General features: G+C 41.3%; 1 protein-coding gene across 1 annotated transcript in view; it reads left to right on the top strand.

Annotated features, from left to right (window-relative positions):
* Positions 1 to 14311, top strand: part of LOC108936508 (PHD finger protein 21B-like) — a 164920-nt gene extending 150609 nt beyond the window's left edge. Inside the window, exons 6-13 of the mRNA XM_018755894.2 lie at positions 835 to 886; positions 1730 to 1806; positions 1951 to 2005; positions 2458 to 2480; positions 4434 to 4592; positions 12679 to 12745; positions 13054 to 13157; positions 13514 to 14311. Coding sequence (XP_018611410.2) covers positions 835 to 886; positions 1730 to 1806; positions 1951 to 2005; positions 2458 to 2480; positions 4434 to 4592; positions 12679 to 12745; positions 13054 to 13157; positions 13514 to 13768 — 792 coding nt within the window. The 3' untranslated portion in view covers positions 13769 to 14311. The remainder of the gene's footprint in view (positions 1 to 834; positions 887 to 1729; positions 1807 to 1950; positions 2006 to 2457; positions 2481 to 4433; positions 4593 to 12678; positions 12746 to 13053; positions 13158 to 13513) is intronic.
* Positions 14312 to 18643: the final 4332 nt, after the last annotated feature.

Below are 18643 nucleotides of genomic sequence, written 5' to 3'. Positions count from 1 at the left end.
GACTACTTTCTTTGAGTAGCAACTACCCTTGCTTTCTTTGACTTGTTAGGCTTACAAAGAGAGACAAATCAGCAATGCTTTTTGAAGATGTACAGGACATGTAAATGTCAACCTTTGTCATTAAATAACCTTCACTCTAGTATATAATTTTATAAGTAAAACTACAGTAAAAAAAGTAAAAAAGGGGTTTATTTGATAAATCAGAGTATACTAAAAGAAAAGTTTAATGTGATTTCACAAGGTCTGTGAAATCAGATCCAGTCATCCACTTAACTACAACTAGCAGATCTTTTCTCAACTTTCTCCCAACCTGGTATTTTGCAGCAAAGTGCCCTCTTTATGATGCCTGCATTTTTCAATATGAGGCAACTGATTGTATTTTCCCTCAAATTTTTAATGTTGATCTTAATTTATAATTGTGAAGAAAAACTGTGGCATCTGTTAGAACACTAATAATATTACCTGTATTAAGTAAATGGAATGTATGGTTTAACAAAGCAAACCTGAATATTCAGAACCTGTCTTGAATGTAATCAATCTGATTCCCTATCACAATGAACTCTCAGCGACCTGCTGAATGCTCTTGTATGGCTCCACCACCCGAAGCAAGCAATATGTTTGGGAGACTGAGGTGAATCAACTACAGAGGTGTTGACAGTAGTCCTTCTCCATGACTTGATTAAGGTTAAATAAAGCTGTTTGTAGTTAGCTCATCACAGGATACCTCCTGGAGTCCTATACTCCTATATTATGTCAGACCTCTCCAAGAGCTTTGCCTAGTATCATTTTTCCTCAGTATTCAGTGTCTAACTAGTGTCACTCCCCTCCTTACAGAAAATTGCCTTCATGGTTGCTCTTGGCCTTGTCACCACAGATCATTTAGAAGGTGAGTGCTGTATCCATAGGGACAAAATCCGTGGTCCTTCCCAGCTTATTTCTTCCTTACTGGTATTTTCTATATAATATTTGCTGAAATTCAGTTCAGTTCAATTCATTTTATTTTTATAGAGTGCTCTTCTCACACAGTGACACAGAATGCTTTAACACAGGCATAAGGCAAGAAAAAACAAATACATCAGATAGGAAACAAAGAAGACAGTTGACTATTAACTATAATAATACAGTACTTATATAGAGCTATAAATATGCCTACTGGCCACGGAGGAAAGGAACAAAAACTCCAAACTGAAAATCGAGGGATTAAAAAAAACCTCTGGGGGACCAAGGGCCAGTGGCTACCCACCCCTCCTGGGCATTCTAGATTAAGAAACAATTCTAAGTTAACAAGTTATAACCAGTTAACAAATAACAAAGACATTGTTGCTATATTGGAAAAAGAGGTTAAACAAAAATGTTTTCATCCATTTTTCGGTGGCATTACGTGAGTAAAGTACAATGCTATTTACCTGATTTCAACAGCATCCACAAGCCCCTTGCTGACCATAGGTTTTGCTATGAAAAACCATGGAAAAGAGAACTACAGCCATTTTACCAACTCAAGGAAACATAGGCCAATTTGTGTTCACTTTATGCTTGCCTCACATGGCTAGTGTGACACAGAAATTTACCAATGCACGCCTGAGGGGGCTATACACTTTTCAATTATTTGTGCAGTATGAGAGTAATTTGCTTAAAAATTTGTGTTGTTACTGTTCCAATGACTGGTTGAAGAGCTTCAATGGCTTTTAACATCACCATGATCGAGCCTTGTAATCATGTGACATTGCAGAAATCCAGAGCAAAAGGCAGGAGAGGAAGAGACGAAGCACTGCCAACCCAGCATACAGTGGCCAGTTTGAACCTGAGGTGAATTCTGGGTGCAGTGGATTGTAAAAGTTATTCTTTCTCAGTGTAATATGATGGACGTGTATGTGAGTGCCTCCTAGGAGTTGTTTCACTCCAGAAGGGATTGTTGATGCCACCTTTCTGTTGTTTTTTTCTTTTTTTCAGCGCAAGCGACATACATCTAATTACCTGAATAACCCACTCTTCCTGTCAACAAGAGGTGAAGTATTTTATCCTTAAGTATGTAATCTTATTGGTACATCATAGCTGAATAGCAGATTGACTGTTATACGCATCTGATATTGGCTATGCTGAGCATTTCTAGTCCTCTGCACAAAAAAGTCTTTAGATGAATTGTCAAGTCTGTTGGGCGAAATACTGCAACAGATGTGCAAAATTGCGCAAACTGGATTAATATTTGGCAATGATATATTTGAATGAAGTAATAAAATAAATAACTGAGGTGCAGTAGTTATAAACTGAGGCAAGTGAGGGGGCCTGTAATGCTTTGGTTGCAAATTGCAAACCAGAACTGGTACTCTGCACTAATGCTGCAGCTTTTGTAGGTACACGAGGCAGCTGATGACTTTCCCTCTAACCCTACAGCAGATTTGGCTGTATGAATGTGTAGCAAGCTACTAACATATTTTCTGCTCCCTATTCACATGCTAGATACTGAGGATTTGTGCTGGAAGGTATGTAACTTGTCTTTAGCCTGACAGTGATTGTGTGTGCATTTGTGTGTGTGCGAATCATAACAACACAGTTGTGTGTCAGAGTTAGATGGGAAAACTTAACAATGTAGTATTAGATTTAGGTGGTATTCCACAGTGATTGTAGGTCTGCATTTTTATTCTTGTGCCTTATCCAAATGGTTATAAATTAACAGTATATTTTACATTTACATTTATTCATTTAGCAGACCCTTTTTTCCAAAGAAATTTCCAGTGAATACTATCAGCCCACACCTTATTCATCCAGAATGACTTACAATGGTAGATACACTACTTACAATGAGTCAGTCTGGCATACATCAGTGAAACACACTTTCTCCTTATTACTCTCTCTCACACACACACACATACTGTTGGTGACTTTTAGAGTCACCAATCCACCTGAACAGCATGTCTTTGGACTGTGGGAGAAAAACAGAGCACCCAGAGGGGCCTACGCAGGCATGGGGAGAAAGTGCAATCTCCACACAGACTAATTGGGGATCAAGCCCACATCCTCTAGTGTCACCCAGGCAATGAGACAGCAGTGGTACTCACTGTGCCACCTTGCCACCCAATTTTGAAGAAAATATTGTGGAATGATACATTTTTGAGCATTTAATTTAAAAAAAAAAAAACACAACAAAATCATTGGTTAATGTATGAAATATTTGTTAATATAAATTAATTCATTAAATATATGAAACAATATATGTCACACTGTTTATTATATGTAAAACTACTTATTAAAGTTTATACACTTGGAAAAAAAAACCTATTCAAATTTCACATTTATGTATTGCCTAATATTTACAGTTATTAAATAACTGCATTCTTTCTGACCAGCATGGGAGAAAATATATGACACATTTAGGATAAAAACATGGAAAATTGGAAAATATGTTTTTGTTGTATTTGGCATTCCTTACTATTACTTTTAAGTGTAAATTTAATGCAGACTGTACTAGAGTACGCTCTATGGCTCCTTTCCTTTTCATGTTCATTTCACTAACTGCCACCTGCTGTCTTGCTCCCAGGATTCATTTTTAGCTTATAGCCATTTCAGTAAGAATGCTTAAATATCATAAAATATCTACTGTTCTTTGTGTAAATGAAATAAATAATTTTGTATTTCTGCCCTTTCATTGCAAATTTTATTTTCCTCTAGTTGCAGCCACAGCTACTTTTGATAAAGGTCTCTTTTATTGGGGAATCTGAAGTTCTTCACCATGGGTGTAGAAAATGCTCAGGTCTTGGAGGCACTGTAAGGAGGCAGACAGGCCTTTTCATAACATCAGTGGCACAGAATTGTGAACATAGAAGTTGATGCTTTCCCTCTCATCTTGAAAGGTGCCTTCCAGAACTGAGGCAAACATATACATCTGCAAATTCAGTCTTTGAACTGCCCAATTGGTTGGGTAAAATTCAGATGAGATGAATCCCCATGGGATGAATTAGTTGTGATCAAAATTGTGTAGTTTCAGGGAAACTAACCCTCTACATTTAATTTGACTGCTTAATCATCTTCCCATTGGCAGGTGGCAGTTGTCGATTGTCATTCATAAGCAGCTCATAGCTTGCATATTTAAGGATACAAACTATTTTGATTATATGCTATAACATGATAGCTGAAACCAACTAACACTAAATGCCAACTAAGGCAGGGGGCTAGAAAACACTGCTAGTGATACATTTGCATTGCTGTTACACTATGTCTACATGTTATTAAATCATACCGGTGCGCTTATACTAGACTCCAATGCTCATTGAACCTTGAGCCTGCCCATTTGGCTGTTTCTGTCAGCAGCGCTACTTGTGTATGTGGGCTTGGAGTGAAGCAGGGGGCTACAGTGCACCATGTGTTGTGACAGTGCCGTATGGAGTGACAGGACTGTATGGCATAACAGTGACCATGCTGTGCACTCCATGTGACAGGACGAACTGGAGCATGATGAACGCTGTGTTGTGTGCAAAGAAGATGGAGAGCTGCTGTCCTGCCATAAATGTCCACGCACCTACCATCTTGACTGCCTCCATCCTGCACTCAAAGTGCCCCCTAAGGGTTCCTGGATGTGCCCCAAATGCCAAAAGAAGGTAGGACCTTGGGTAAAGCAGGCATTAGTTTGTGAAGATTGAGATTCAGTATCCTGTATCATGGAGATGGCAGTTATTTTAATGTGTTTCTTACATAAGAATCACTGACCTAGGAATTTGTCAGTTACTTACTGCCAGATGTGGGGTAGTACTGGAGTAAATTAAAAAATTGTTACTTTCGCTTAAGTAAATTTCTTGAAAAGTAGTCCTTTTCAGAATTTTTAGCATTGATTCTTTTTACTGTGGCTAAAGTACATTTGTAAAGGGAAAAAAAATGTTTGCTACATTTCTATACCCTTTTTTGTTACTTAAGAATTTTCAACATTTAACTTTTTTTAATTTGCTCTCGAGGGGGGTGTGGCAGCAGTGGGTTGAACCAGGTCCTGCTCTCCGGTGGGTCTGGGGTTCGAGTCCCACTTGGGGTGCCTTGCAATGGACTGGCGTCCTGTCCTGGGTGTGTCCCTTCCCCCTCCAGCCTTATGCCCTATGTTGCTGGGTTAGGCTCCTGCTCCCTGCGACCCTGTAGGGGACAAGTGGTTCAGACAGTGTGTGTGTGTGTGTGTGTGTATATGTATATAATTTTCTATTCTTAAAAATCATTTCTACTCTGCAGCCTCAAAAGACAAGTAGCAATAGCTCCTTACTGTCACCTGTCCTCTGTGGATTTCAGTCAATATCATTTATTCTTGACCAGTCAGTTTTTTGTTTGTGTTTTGCCCCAACATTATTTACATTTATAAATAATGGTAAAACTGATAACATGTTTATGTAAGTTTGATAGTTTTATTGAATTATGACTCTGATTGTAATTTGGGAACTTGCTTCCAATTTACTAGTTAAGTATATTGACTGTGGTAAGAAAAATGTCTTTGTGTTTTGCTAATGTGTAAATAGCAAGTAAATACTGTTTGAAAAAAACTGTGAAATATTACTGAAATGAAAATGCCAGAATTCATATTATTTGATGTGAGGCGGAGCAATTTGTGTAGCGAGTGCTTTACCACACCTGGGTTGTGCAAATTGCATCAAATTGCATATGTCTTTGATCCCTTTCTAGTCTGTTTGAAGTTTGCAGTGTTGCCCCCATGGTCTTGTGGGTTTCCTCCCACAGTCCTGAGATGTGTTTCAGATGAAATGGTGACTGTAAAATGCCTTTTTACTAAATTCTGCAAAGTTATCAGGTGGGTCTGGGGTTCAAGTCCTGCTTGGGGTGCCTTGTGACGGACTGGCGTCCCGTCCGGGGTGTGTCCCCTTCCCCTCCAGTCTTACACCCTGTGTTGCCGGATTGGGCTCCCTGCGACCCCGTATGGGACAAGCAGTTCAGGTGATGTGTGTGTCACTGTGGTGAAAAGCATCTGCTAATCACAATATTGACTACGAGAGAGTTGAGATTACACAAATGTTAGAACTCAGCTCTAGAAAAGTTAAACAAAGATAAATTAATATTTGGGGACATATGAGAACAGTGGGTAATGGTGATGCCTGAGCTGCCAGGTGGACATGAGCTTCATGTCAAACTCAGAGTGGCTTATAATTCAAATCTCACCTATTGCTGTAATAATATTTGAGCATAGAATTTACTGTGAATTGCTCCATTAATTGAATTGAACTGAATTGCTGTAGGGGGGCGCTGTGGAGCAGTGGGTTGGACCAGGTCCTGCTCTCCGGTGGGTCTGGGGTTCAAGTCCTGCTTGGGGTGCCTTGCGGCTGACTGGTGCCCCGTCCTGGGTGTGTCCCCTCCCCCTCCAGCCTTACGCCCTGTGTTGCCGGGGAGGCTCCGGTTCCCCGCGACCCCCTATGGGATAAGCGGTTCAGGTGATGTGATGTGTGTGTGTGTGTGTGTGTGTGTGTGTGTGAATTGCTGTATAAATGGATAAATAGTGGTAAGTAGTTTAACACTGTAAGTCACTTTAGAGAAAAAATATCAGATAAATGTATTTCTTTGAATTTTTTGGGCATTCATAGCTATTTAATGCCGAATGTTTCTTTCAAATGCTGTTAATACATTTTACAGTAAAGCTGGATAGTGCTTCCGCACTTAGGTCCTTTTTGACACCACTCCCTCCTGTTACAACCAGCAGTGTGTGGTTATCTAACCTAAAGGATATACTTGCTACATATCCACATAAACTTCACTTGTGTGCTATCAAATTTTTCTACCAAAGGATGTCAGTTTCATTTTATATGAACTCCATATCCACTTTATAAAAAGAAGTTACAGCAAAGGCTTGCTGTTCTGTTCACTAGTGTGTCACTAGTTTGTTAACACTAGGTAAAGTCAGCTTGTGATCAAAGGAACTACACTAAGATGGTTTGAGTCCTACCTATCTGACAGACCCAGTCAAGTGGTCTGGCAGAGCTCTCGTTCTTCTCCTCTGCCTCTCTTAACTGGTGTTCCGCAAGGCTCAGTACTGGGTCCTCTTCTCTTCTTGATCTACACCTCCTCTCTCGGCCCAGTCATAGCCTCCCATGGATTCAAATACCACTGCCACGCTGATGATAACCAGCTCATCCGTTCCTTTCCTCCTAGAGCATCAGACATTTCTACACGCATTGCTGCCTGCCTGTCAGACATCTCTGCATGGATGTCTGATCTCCAACTCAACCTCTCCAAAACAGAGATTCTTCACCTCCCAGCTGGCCTGACCACTTGTCATGATCTATCAATTAAACTGGACAACTCACTTATTTTGCCTACCTCCTCGGCTAAGAGTTTGGGAGTGATGACTGACTCAAGTCTATCTTTCTCTCAGCACTGTGAAGCCACAATCTGGACCTGCAGATACATCCTGCATAATATCTGCAGGATCTGTCCTTACCTCACAACTGACTCTGCCCAACTACTTGTCCAGGCCATGGTGACATCCTGTCTGGACTACTGCAACTCTCTCGTGTGGCCTTCCCGCTACTGCCATCAGACCTCTGCAGCTGATACAGAATGTTGCTGCATGAGTTGTGTTTGACTTGCCAAAGCGTTCCCATGTATCTCCTCTACTCCTTTCTCTGCACTGGCTTCCTATAGCTGCTCTTGTCAAATTTAAAACCCTGGTTATTGCCTACAAGTGCATCAACAGAACTGCTCCTAGATATTTACAAAACTTGATCAACCAGTACACCCCAACCAGACTGCTTCGCTCATCTAGTTCTGCCCACTTGGTGGTCCTGCACACGAAAGGGCCTAAAGCACAATGGTTCTTGGTTCTGGCTCTGTTGTGGTGGAATGACCTCCCCCTCTCACTCAGAACTGCTGAAACTCTCCACATTTAAGAAGGGTCTGAAAACTCACCTCTTCTGGACTTTGCCCATGATCTCTCAGGCTCATGTATGGTGTAATGTTCATGCACCATAACTTTATGATCATGCCCAGATAAGCCTTTACACAGCCACTATTCTTGTATTGTAGATAAATGTCTGTGTACCTTTAAAAAATGTTTGTAGGAAGGTAATCAGGAATAGTCTATTCTGAGTTTTATGCACCTACTAGTGCAATGGACATCTGTCTATAAAGTGGAAAGAAACAAAAATTACTCTTACACATGTCTGCAACTATGTCTCTCTTTCTCCTATGTAATGCACAATTTGTATTTCTCTGTGATGCATGTCGCTTTGGAGAAAACTGTCTGCTAAATGAATAAATGTAATGTAAATGTAAAAAGCTCTGTGTCCTTTCTAACCAGAACAGTACAGTACAGTTGGTTCTTATCTGTTCTTCTATCCTGAAAACAAACTCGAAACACTTTCACAAAGTTACAGACAAAACAAATCACAACCACTGGAATTTAACTGGAACAAACTTCCCATTTTTATTGTGTTTGTAAATTAGGGGCCTCTTGTAACCGTTAATGTTTGTGAAAAGAAAATTAGATTCTATCAATTAGGCAGTTGGCTAATTAAACAAATCATCAGAGTCTGAAAGGTATTGTTATTAACCATTATTTACCTGAAACTTTTTTCCAAGGGGGGTGTGGTGGTGCAGCGGGTTTGACCAGGTCCTGCTCTCTGCTGGGTCTTTGAGTTCAAGTCCTGCTTGGGGTGCCTTGCGACAGACTGGCATCCTGTCCTGGGTGTGTCCCCTCCCCCCCTCCAGCCCTGTGTCCTGCGTTGCCGGGTTAGGCTCCGGTTTGCTGCGACCCCCCTTGGGACAAGTGGTTTCAGACAGTGTGTGTGTGTGTGTGTGTGTGTGTGTGTGTGTGTGTGTTTTTTCCAAGGCAACTTGGGTTTTTATACTGAGTTACTATCATCCATGGAAATAAACACATACATACATACATACATGTTGTAAAACCAGTGCTGACAGTGGGCCCGGGTGGAGAGTTAAATGAAAACACTTGAGTACTGGTAGTTAATGTAAAGACTAAGCAAGACAGGAGTAAGGTGTTGAACTTCTGGAAATAAAGTTAACAAGGTACAGTAAGGATTCATATTAACACTGTATTGTACACTGAACAACTAATGATGTCAGATGTGAACTTTGCATCATGTCTCCTGAGGTCTCCACAATGTCAGACATGAACTGTGGGGTAGGAGTCTACATCTGTGACAGCTACATACAATTACTTACCCATTTATACAGGACAGATGATAACTTTGAGTGTTCTTTTTTTTTATTTTATTTTGGCTTTTGTCTGAGTGCATGTTGCTCCCAACTGATGATTGCAAGTGGAAAGGCCGATAATTTTCACTTTGGAACAGACAGAAATTTTTTAAAAATTGAACGGTGAAGAAAATGCAATTACAAATATGTTAATAACCAAGAAATATTTGTGCCTTTAACAATTCGTAACTCCAATCTGCAACAACAGACCAGTGCATATGACATAATAAAATGTTGTATTAGTATTAGTGGAAATAGTAGTTTCACGTCCACGCCCACACCACAATCAACAGCACCTAAAGACGATCAAGCGCCTCATGACAATTAGAACACTCAGCTTTAAAACACCCTCCTCAGTTCCATCACACTCATGGGATCTCAATGAGATAACTGTCCTCCTTAGCATTCACAGCCCACTCCCACTCCCACTCCCACTCCCACTCCCACTCCCACTCCCACTCCCACTCCCACTCCCAGTTCCTGTTCTTCGTTCCCTGGCTTCTAACCGTTTGCCATGTCTCCTGACTACGTCCATGGATCTTCACTCCCACTCTAACTGCCGATCGAGCAACGAGAACTTGCCTGACCCCTCAGTTTCTGACAAACGATCCTGCACTTGGGTTCAGCTATTCCCATGTCCTTGGTTCTGCGTGACAGAAGATTCCACCTTAAACTTGGACCCAGGAGAGATCAAACACCTAAAAAGCACTCTGCAGAAATTCCAATGTTCGTTGCATTTGGAAACAGATCTGAGAGCTGAGACGGCGCAAGCTTCACTGCCAGACTCTGAATTGTCACCAGAGGTCACCCTTGCTCCACCAACAAATCCTCAGCTCATCTCCCGAAGGAAAGACTGTATTTTGAACCACTTCATACAGCAGGCTATCAACCTGGACAATCTGGCCCATGAGCATCTGCAATATCCCAAGCCAGCCACAAGGGAAACCCCAAGGCCCCTGTGGGTCGGTCAAGGACACCTGACCCCAACCAAAAGACAGCGATGTCTCCAAAAGGGTCTTTGCCTCTACTGCGGTGGTTCCAGCCACTTTCTAGCAACCTGTTTGGAGCACCCCTCCACCAGAGCCTCCTGTACCCACCATTGGGTGAGTGACCCCCTTCCTCCAGCCCCACAACTCACTGTTCTCATTGTTCTGTCCTGAGAGGGAAGTGCCCACCATATAGTCAAGCGTGCGTTTATAGACTCTGGAGCAGCGACTAGGTTCATGGACATAGCTTTTGCGAGGTCATGCGGCATTCCCACACGAAGCTGTGACGTTAAGTTACGCATTAACCCACTTGATGGTCAGCCACTAAGGAAGGGCGTGGTGGAGTCTTGCACACAGGGGATTGAGCTCCAAATAGGGCATGCCATAGGGAAACGCTCTCTTTTTTTCTTATTGCATCTCCTGCCTCGCCAGTCATTCTGGTGTACACCTGGCTGGCTAAACATGACCTTGTTTTCCTGGAGTTCTAAGGAGTTGATTTCATGGGGAGAGCAGTGCGCCTCCTCTTGCCTGTCCCTATCCTGTTGAGTTACATTGATTGAGAGCCCTGAGTTCACACAGCCTCTGACTGTGCCAGAGGAATATACAGACCCAGCGGAGACCTTTAGCAAATCACACGTGTCTGCCCTACCTCCACAACATCTGTGGGAACTTCCCATCCAATGGACCAGGTTTACCCACTGTCCCTAACAGGGCAGAAAGCCGTGGAAGAATATATGACTGAGGCCCTATCCTTGGGTATCATTAGGCCATCTACCTCACCAGCCTCGGCAGGCTTTGTCTTTGTGGGGAAAAAGGATGGTGGCCTGCACCCCTGTATTGACTACAGAGGTCTCAGCGAGATCACTGTAAAATACCCTCATCCCTTACCATTAATCACAGCCGTGCTAGAACAGGTCCACAGTGCACAGGTTTTTACTGAATTAGACCAGCGCAGCACATATAATCTACAGTAATCCGTATAAGGGAGGGGGACGAATTGAAGACAGCATTTAGGACCATCCTGGGCTACTGTGAATACCTGGTCGTGCCTTTCGGTGTCTAGCTAATGGTCCCTCTGTATTCCAGGCCTTTGTAAATCATGTGCTGGGGGATTTAGTGAATAAGTGTGTTCTTGTTTACCTTGACGACATCCTGGTGTTCTCGCGTTATATGACCGAGCATGTGGCACACGTGAGACAGGTGGTTGGCCACTTATTAGACAACGGTCTCCTTATTTAAGGTAAGAAATGCCTTTTTCACCAAGAGCATGTGGCTTTTCTCGGTTTCATCCTTAGTCCAGATGGTGTAGCGTTGGACCTGGCTAAGGTCCAGGCGGTGCTAGATTGGCCCTGCCCGACCTCCATGAAAGCTCTGCAGCAGTTTTTGGGATTTGAAAACTTTTACCGCCGGTATATACATGGTTTTAGTAGCCTTGCTGCTCCCCTCACCTCTCTCCTCAAGGGTAAAGAGTCCCGGCTCACCTGGCAGCCAGAAGCCCTTGAGGCATTCCAGAACCTCAAGCAGTGTTTTATGACTGCCCCGATCCGTTGCTGCCTTTTGTTGTCGAGGTGGATGCCTCGACTGTGGGTGTAGGGGTGGTTCTGTCGCATAAGCTTTTGCCTGCTGAGCACAATTACAACATCAGTAACAGGGAATTGCTAGCCATCAAGCTGGCTTTAAAGGAGTGGAGACACTGGTTAGAGGGAGCCATTCACCTGTTCTTGATCTTTATGGACCACCAGAACCGGGAGTACCTGAGGGCAGCCCGTCATCTCAACCTTTGACAAGCCCATTGGACTCTTTTCTTTACCAGGTTCTGGTTCACTCTCTCATATTGCCTCTGTCTCCAAGAACACAAAAGCTGACGCTCTGTCCCGGCTGTACGACAAGGACCCGACCCCAGACTCATCCAAGACCATCCTGCCTGACACCTTCTTTGTGGCTCCCGTGCGTTGGCAGTTCATGCAAGACCACCAGAGGGCCCAAATAGCAGAAACCAGTGCGGCCGACGTCCCTGAAGGCAAGGAATATGTTCGTGTCAAGATGTGCCCCTGGCTGCTCCACTGGCTACATAATGCCCCAGCTGCTGGTCACCCATTCAGCTCTTTCACAATCGCCGGATCTAATTGAGACAACTGTACTCCTTAGTGTTCTTGTCCCAATTGCCTTCGTTCCCAGTTCCTTTTCTTCGTTCCCCGGCTTCTGACCATTCGCCTCGTCTCCGGACTTCGTCCATGGATCTTCGCTCCCACTCTGACTGCTGATCGACTGACTTTTCGCCCGTCCCCGACAACGAGAACTAACCTGACCCCTTGGTTTCTGACACATCATCCTGCACTTGGGTCCAGTCGTTCCCACGTCCTCGGTTCCACGTGACTAGTATTAGTACAATCTGTTTCAGAACAATAAATTTTACCATTTCCCAAAGATTAAGAATGCTTTTGAACAGATTTTGAACATTAGTATGAAGTCCAATTTATTGTTTTTTTTTTTTTCCCCATATTAGGTTCTGAACAAAGACAACTTGTCCTGGCCACAGAATTTTGTCCAGTCTTACGTGACACACAAGAGAGGTAAGGGACTATTAAACTTTGTGCTGTACTTGGTTTTCATAATCATACAAGTTTAAACATTTTTTTTTTTAATGTAATTGCCCTTTAGCGAGACCCCATCTTGACTGTAATTAAAAAAAACATACAGTACCGTACTTTATACATGCATTTAAAAGTTTCTTGCTCATGTGAGTGGGTTGAACTCAAAGAAGAAACACATTTAAAAGTAACTTTGTGGGACGTTCTATCTACACACTTGGTGGTGGGTCATTGGAGAGAAGGCTGTACAGAGGTTCTGTCAGTTGTTTTGACGGACTTGTGCTTTGCAGTGAGAGAGGAGGAAAAGAAGAAGCTGATAAGGAGAAACAGTGAGCTGAAAAAAGAGTGTGCCCTGCTGGAACAACAGGACCAGAAGCTCAGCGAGTCACTTACGGTATTCCAGGCTGTTCACAGCAGTCCCCCCCACCCCACTTAGTGACTTTACCTGTGTATTGTGAACCAACAATTTTTATCATATGAACATCTCTAAGCCATTCACAAAATTAGTTTTAACCTATTCACACACAAAGTGTAGTCCACAACATCCTAGGTCAGTACCCAACTTTGGTCACATTACTGCACCTGTTTGGCTCCAACTCTTTTAGCAGTCAATTTTTCATATCTATTTTTTTACAACCTTGCCAACTTTAATTGCATCTTACTTAAAATCTGAGAAAATTTAAATGTTAAGTAGTTAGTTTGCATTTGAACTGTTTCAGAAAAACACACAAATTCATTTCTATGGCACAGAAATGCATGGATATGAAGAGCAGCCTTCTGGGCAAGCAGAAGGAGACGAGGGCCTCACTGGACCGGCTAAAGGCTCTGATTTGCCTGATCCAGCGGGACCAGATGATCCAGGTCACCATGACGGCAACCACAACTACAGGAGCCTCCTTACTCTCACTACCATGGATCAAGCCCAGCAGTACAGTAACAGTTGCCCATGCTGGAACCTCCATGGTGTTTCAGAAGAGTGTTGCCCAGACCGAGGACAACAACTGACTCCGCCCCAGGTCTCATCTCCATCCTGTGCACCTTTGAGCCAAGCGGCCTCCTTCTGCCAAATCTCTGGCCATACCCTGCTTCAGCTATAGACTTTTTAACAAAACACATCTGTGATATCAAAATGTATTCATTTAAAAACTAAACATTCAGTTGGTATGGTTTTTTAAGAGCTGTGGTGGGAGAATATATCCCACACAAGGTTTTCAGCAAATATTTTTTTAAACCCAATACCTTCAGTGCTTGAGATTTTTTTTACTATATTTATTGTTCTTGGCCTTAATGTATTTATGAATTTTAATGAAAAAAGATCAAATGTGTGTCACAGATCCACAGAAGCAAGAGGTCTGTACATTGAGGTATGTTCTTTGAAACATTAATAATGTTGTTGAATATAGGGAGGGACAACACTAGCAAATAGTAGTAGCAGTAGACATAAATGAATAATGAAAAATAAGATCAAAAAGAATTTCATGCATATCAGTACATGTAGTTCTTACTTTATGAAAAGTGTTTGCCATATCAATTCAGGTCAAAATGGGAGAGGGAAAGGTTTTCAGTGTTGTATGTAACCTGTACATCTTACAAGCTTTCCAAAAAAATACAGAATAACTTTTTTTCAGTATTAATATAGTTGAAATTGAAAGAAGTATTTAAAATGACTACAGAATTTAGCATTTTTAGTAAAATATAGTATTTTCCTGCTGATGCTTGTCAATAATACAAAATTAAGTATTTGAAAAGGGGTTGCTGTACAGATATTAAATTCCTAATACTGGTTTTGAATTTTTTATTTTTCATCTTCATTGTTTGCAGTTTAGACTTAAAAGCAGACATTTTCAGCATCCATCTTCATCTTCATCTTTTTAGATGTGTATTCTCATTTTCTTTCTTTCATCAGTAGAAAAAAAAATGCCAAGAACTAATACATTTTTGTACTGGGAACTCACCTTTCATACTTTTGGTTTGGCTTCAGTCTGAACAGTTTTTTTTTTTTTTTTTTTTTTCTTCTTCTCTTGAGATTTTCCATGCAACTTGTGATTTTACTGATGAAAGTTTTTATTTGCTAGACAGTACAAATGAACACTGCTTCAAGTAGAAATTAAAGTCCTGGGGTTTCTCTGATATTTATTTTATCATATAGACCAAACAAAGGACTTGGAGTATCTGTTTCAAAGGGATAGTTTTTTTTTTTTTTTTTTTGTCAAAACATGCCAATTTCTACAGTTTGTCTTCCTACTATGCCAAGGATTTTTTCTCTTGCTCTGTGTATTTCATTTGACCGTTACAGCTGGCAGTAATGTGCTTTAAACCAGTCTGGCAACAAGGAATATTTCTAGCGGACAGTTACTTAAAACAGGGGGGTGCGGTGGCGCGGCAGGTTTGGCTAGGGCCTGCTTTCCGGTGGGTCTGGGCTTTGAGTCCCACTTGGGATGCCTTGTGATGGACTGGTGTCCCGGCCTGGGTATGTCCCCTCCCCCTCCAGCCTTCCGCCCTGTGTTGCCAGGTTAGATTCTGGCTTGCCACGACCCCCCTTGGGACAAGGGGCTTCAGACTGTGTGTGTGTGTGTGTGTGTGTGTGTGTGTGTTACTTAAATCTTTAGTTATTCAGAAGAGAATTTTTAATGCAGTAACCCTGTTGAGATCAAAAAGAATAAAAATATATGTACATGCATTCAACTACAAATCTAAGTTACATAAACAGGAGAAAATGGAGCAGCCTTGAATTAAAACTGTGAATGAACAGTGAATTGAGTGTGGATAATTCCAGGTACATACATATCTAGTTGTTACCATGTAAGACACATTGCATGATCTTGACTTAAGGGCATATTTTACACAAAATAAAATCAGAAAAGGAAATATTGGTGGGGGGCGGACGACGACTCTGCTTTGCCATTCCCACCACCTCGAGCATATAAATACCTGCAGTTGTGCTCATCTCTGAGCATTTTGATCTCATCTTACATATTCATGAACACACATTGTGTTTGCTCTCTAAAAGGCCATTTTCGGTGTGGACAACACATTCAGCTAAAATCAAAATCCAGTTATTTGCTGGGACAAAAATAAATCACGGATCCTTCCCTTCTCTACTTCAATGGCAGATAGCCGCTTTGAAGACAACTTTTGAATTACGTAGAAAGAGTGCACCTATTTTCATAGGCATGCAAAAGGATTTTCTTTTGGGGAGTCTGCATAAACTGACATTGATTTACTGCATTTTCTTAGGAATTTTTATTTGCCTTGGCCTTCCTTTTGTTTAGCCTTTCAAAATTCTGTTGAGAAACATCTAGATTTTACTCAAATTGAATTCAAAGAATTCTAAATGGTCTACTTCCTTGTCAAAATATTTGATGATGCACTTTTTCCCAAAAAACAGAACTGGAAGAACAAGTAAAATGGTGACAATTGAAAAATATATAGCAGTTAGACCTTTTCCAGTCCTTAATCAGGCAGCACTATTACTATTGTGTTCTTTGAAAAATCTGGCCTTTTTTGCATCTTTTTTTTTTTTTGCATTATGTCAGCTCTTTCATATCAAATTACCATGTCTAAAATTTTAGATACATATTCATTATCTACAACTGCTTTAATCCAATGCTGGGTCACAGAATTACTCATACAAATTAGACAAGCTGTGTGGAAAAGAAGGCATTTAATGTTACCTTTATGTGAAAGTTTAAAGATAAAATTGTTGTGGATAAGTTATTGAATTTAAATTTGAAAAACATTCCATAAAATAAAATTTATAAAAAGTTTTCCCATCCAGGTTTAGTGTTACTGTGGCTAGGGGTCAGCAATCTAGTGTCTTCTCATGCAAAAGACTGAATGGACTCCTTTGAAATTCATTATTTCAGATTTAGAAAGGTAGACATAAACCTGCTTATCAGAATGTATACAAAATCCACTACATATCATTTGACTACCTGAATCAATGTCTCAGCCCTTGAATCTGTCTCACAGAAAATAGCCTCTGTAGGGACACTTGCAGGCCCTGCTCTGGAAACTAGGACGAGAAGGTGGATGTAAAAATTGCAACACAAAATAGTCATACGTGCCCTTTGTGAATCAAATATGTTCCAGACTCCTTCAACCATTTTCATAAATCTCCGGAAGAAACTGTGCAGTCATTATACAGATCTATTTTACTTGACATTACACTGAACAAGAAAAAGTATATTCTATCAATGAAGAAATAACAAGGAAAGAAACATTTTAACTATTATGTTTGCCACTTATGCATTCTGAAGTGGCCTGCAGTGCTTTTTTGCTATTGATGTGGCAAGCAGAGAGAAGTTAGCATTGAAGAAATTAAAAGGATGTGCTTTGGGACTGTTAAAATGGTGTTTTTCCTTTATAATTAAAAATAACCTGCCCACCAGCTCATGTGTTAGGAAAGTTTGTCTTACATATGCCCCTGTAGTTTTTGTTCTTGCATTAAACATCAGTAACAGAAGTTGGTGACTGGTAAAATTTAGTCTCATGTTTTGTATGAATTTCTTTGATAAACAATAAAATACATGTTGGCAATAGAGTGTTTGCATTGCAACACTTGTTGGACCCAAGTGCGGAGCGGAATGAGGGCTTTATTATGGGAAATCCAGGAGAATTTGTCAGAGGACAGACGGAAAGGTCTTCGAGGCACAGACGTCAGTAAAGGGGCAATCCCAAAGCAAGGTTGGTATACAGGCAAGAGGTCGCTGATCAAAGGAGACAGAGGTTCAAGGAGCAGGGTAACGGGACTGGGAGAGGACTAAGGGGTCAGGAAAGGGGTGAATGGTCGCTAGGATCTCGCCGTAACAAGGCTGAACAAGGTTCTGTGTCAGCTCCTTGTCTGACGCTGCCTTTTATGCAGCCGTCTGTGCCATGCCCCAGGTGTTCTGTGTTGACTCGATGGCATGACAATATCCCTCGATTCCCAAAACTAATCCATTTCAGAAAACATAAGATATTGAATTGATACTGAGCGCTTATTTCCAATTATTTTAAAATAAAATGTTCGCAGCCTACCCGAAACCCCAAAACCCAACTTTCCCAAATATCACTAAAACACTACATAACATCCACGTGCTGCAACTATCAACCTTTACTGTATTGCCGGAGGACATGAACACGAAGCTTCATCTTACTACTGCTACAATAACTATCAACGTTTGATTCCAGCCTGACATGAAGTGTTTTGATTATGAAATGTTTGAGATCCTTACTGTAAGAAATTACTGAAGAGTACATTTTAGAAAGATTGTAAAAACAAGGAAAAAAAAAACACTAAGTTACTCTGCAGTTAGTCACATTAATCATTTAGCAGATTTTTTTAATCTAAAAGTAGCATTAATCTTAGAAAACAATACAAAAGTACATTACACCTGCTACTTCCTCTTTCTTCCACATAATGGTCAGAGAACCCAGAGCAGTTTTCTTTCTCACTAGTTCTGGTTTCTCTTGATAATGAAGAGATCAGTTGTGCACAGGATGAGTGATCTACTGAGCATCATTTCCAACAACTTTGCACTATAGCCAAAATGCATACATATCTGAAAAACCACCAGCTGAAGTTTTCCTTTGTCAAATCCCAAATCATTTCATTAAAGAGCAGCTAAAGCTATTTTTTGTCCACCTCAAACAAACACTGAGCTGCTGATATCACCTCCACACTTCAAGGGTGGTGCTAGAGTACTGGTTAGATCTGCTGCCTTTGGCTCTAATGGGCATCAGTTTGAACCTCACACATTGCTATAGTATCTTGGAGCAAGGTACTTTCCTTAAGTTTCTATAAGTTATTCATCTATACACACACACACACATTTTCAGAACCGCTTGTCCCATACAGGGTCGCGGGGGAACCGGAGCCTACCCGGCAACACAGGGCGT

The sequence above is a fragment of the Scleropages formosus genome, chromosome 24 (assembly GCF_900964775.1).
Source record: "Scleropages formosus chromosome 24, fSclFor1.1, whole genome shotgun sequence".
NCBI classification, from domain to species: domain Eukaryota; kingdom Metazoa; phylum Chordata; class Actinopteri; order Osteoglossiformes; family Osteoglossidae; genus Scleropages; species Scleropages formosus.
This window is presented reverse-complemented; position numbering and strand designations above follow the sequence as displayed.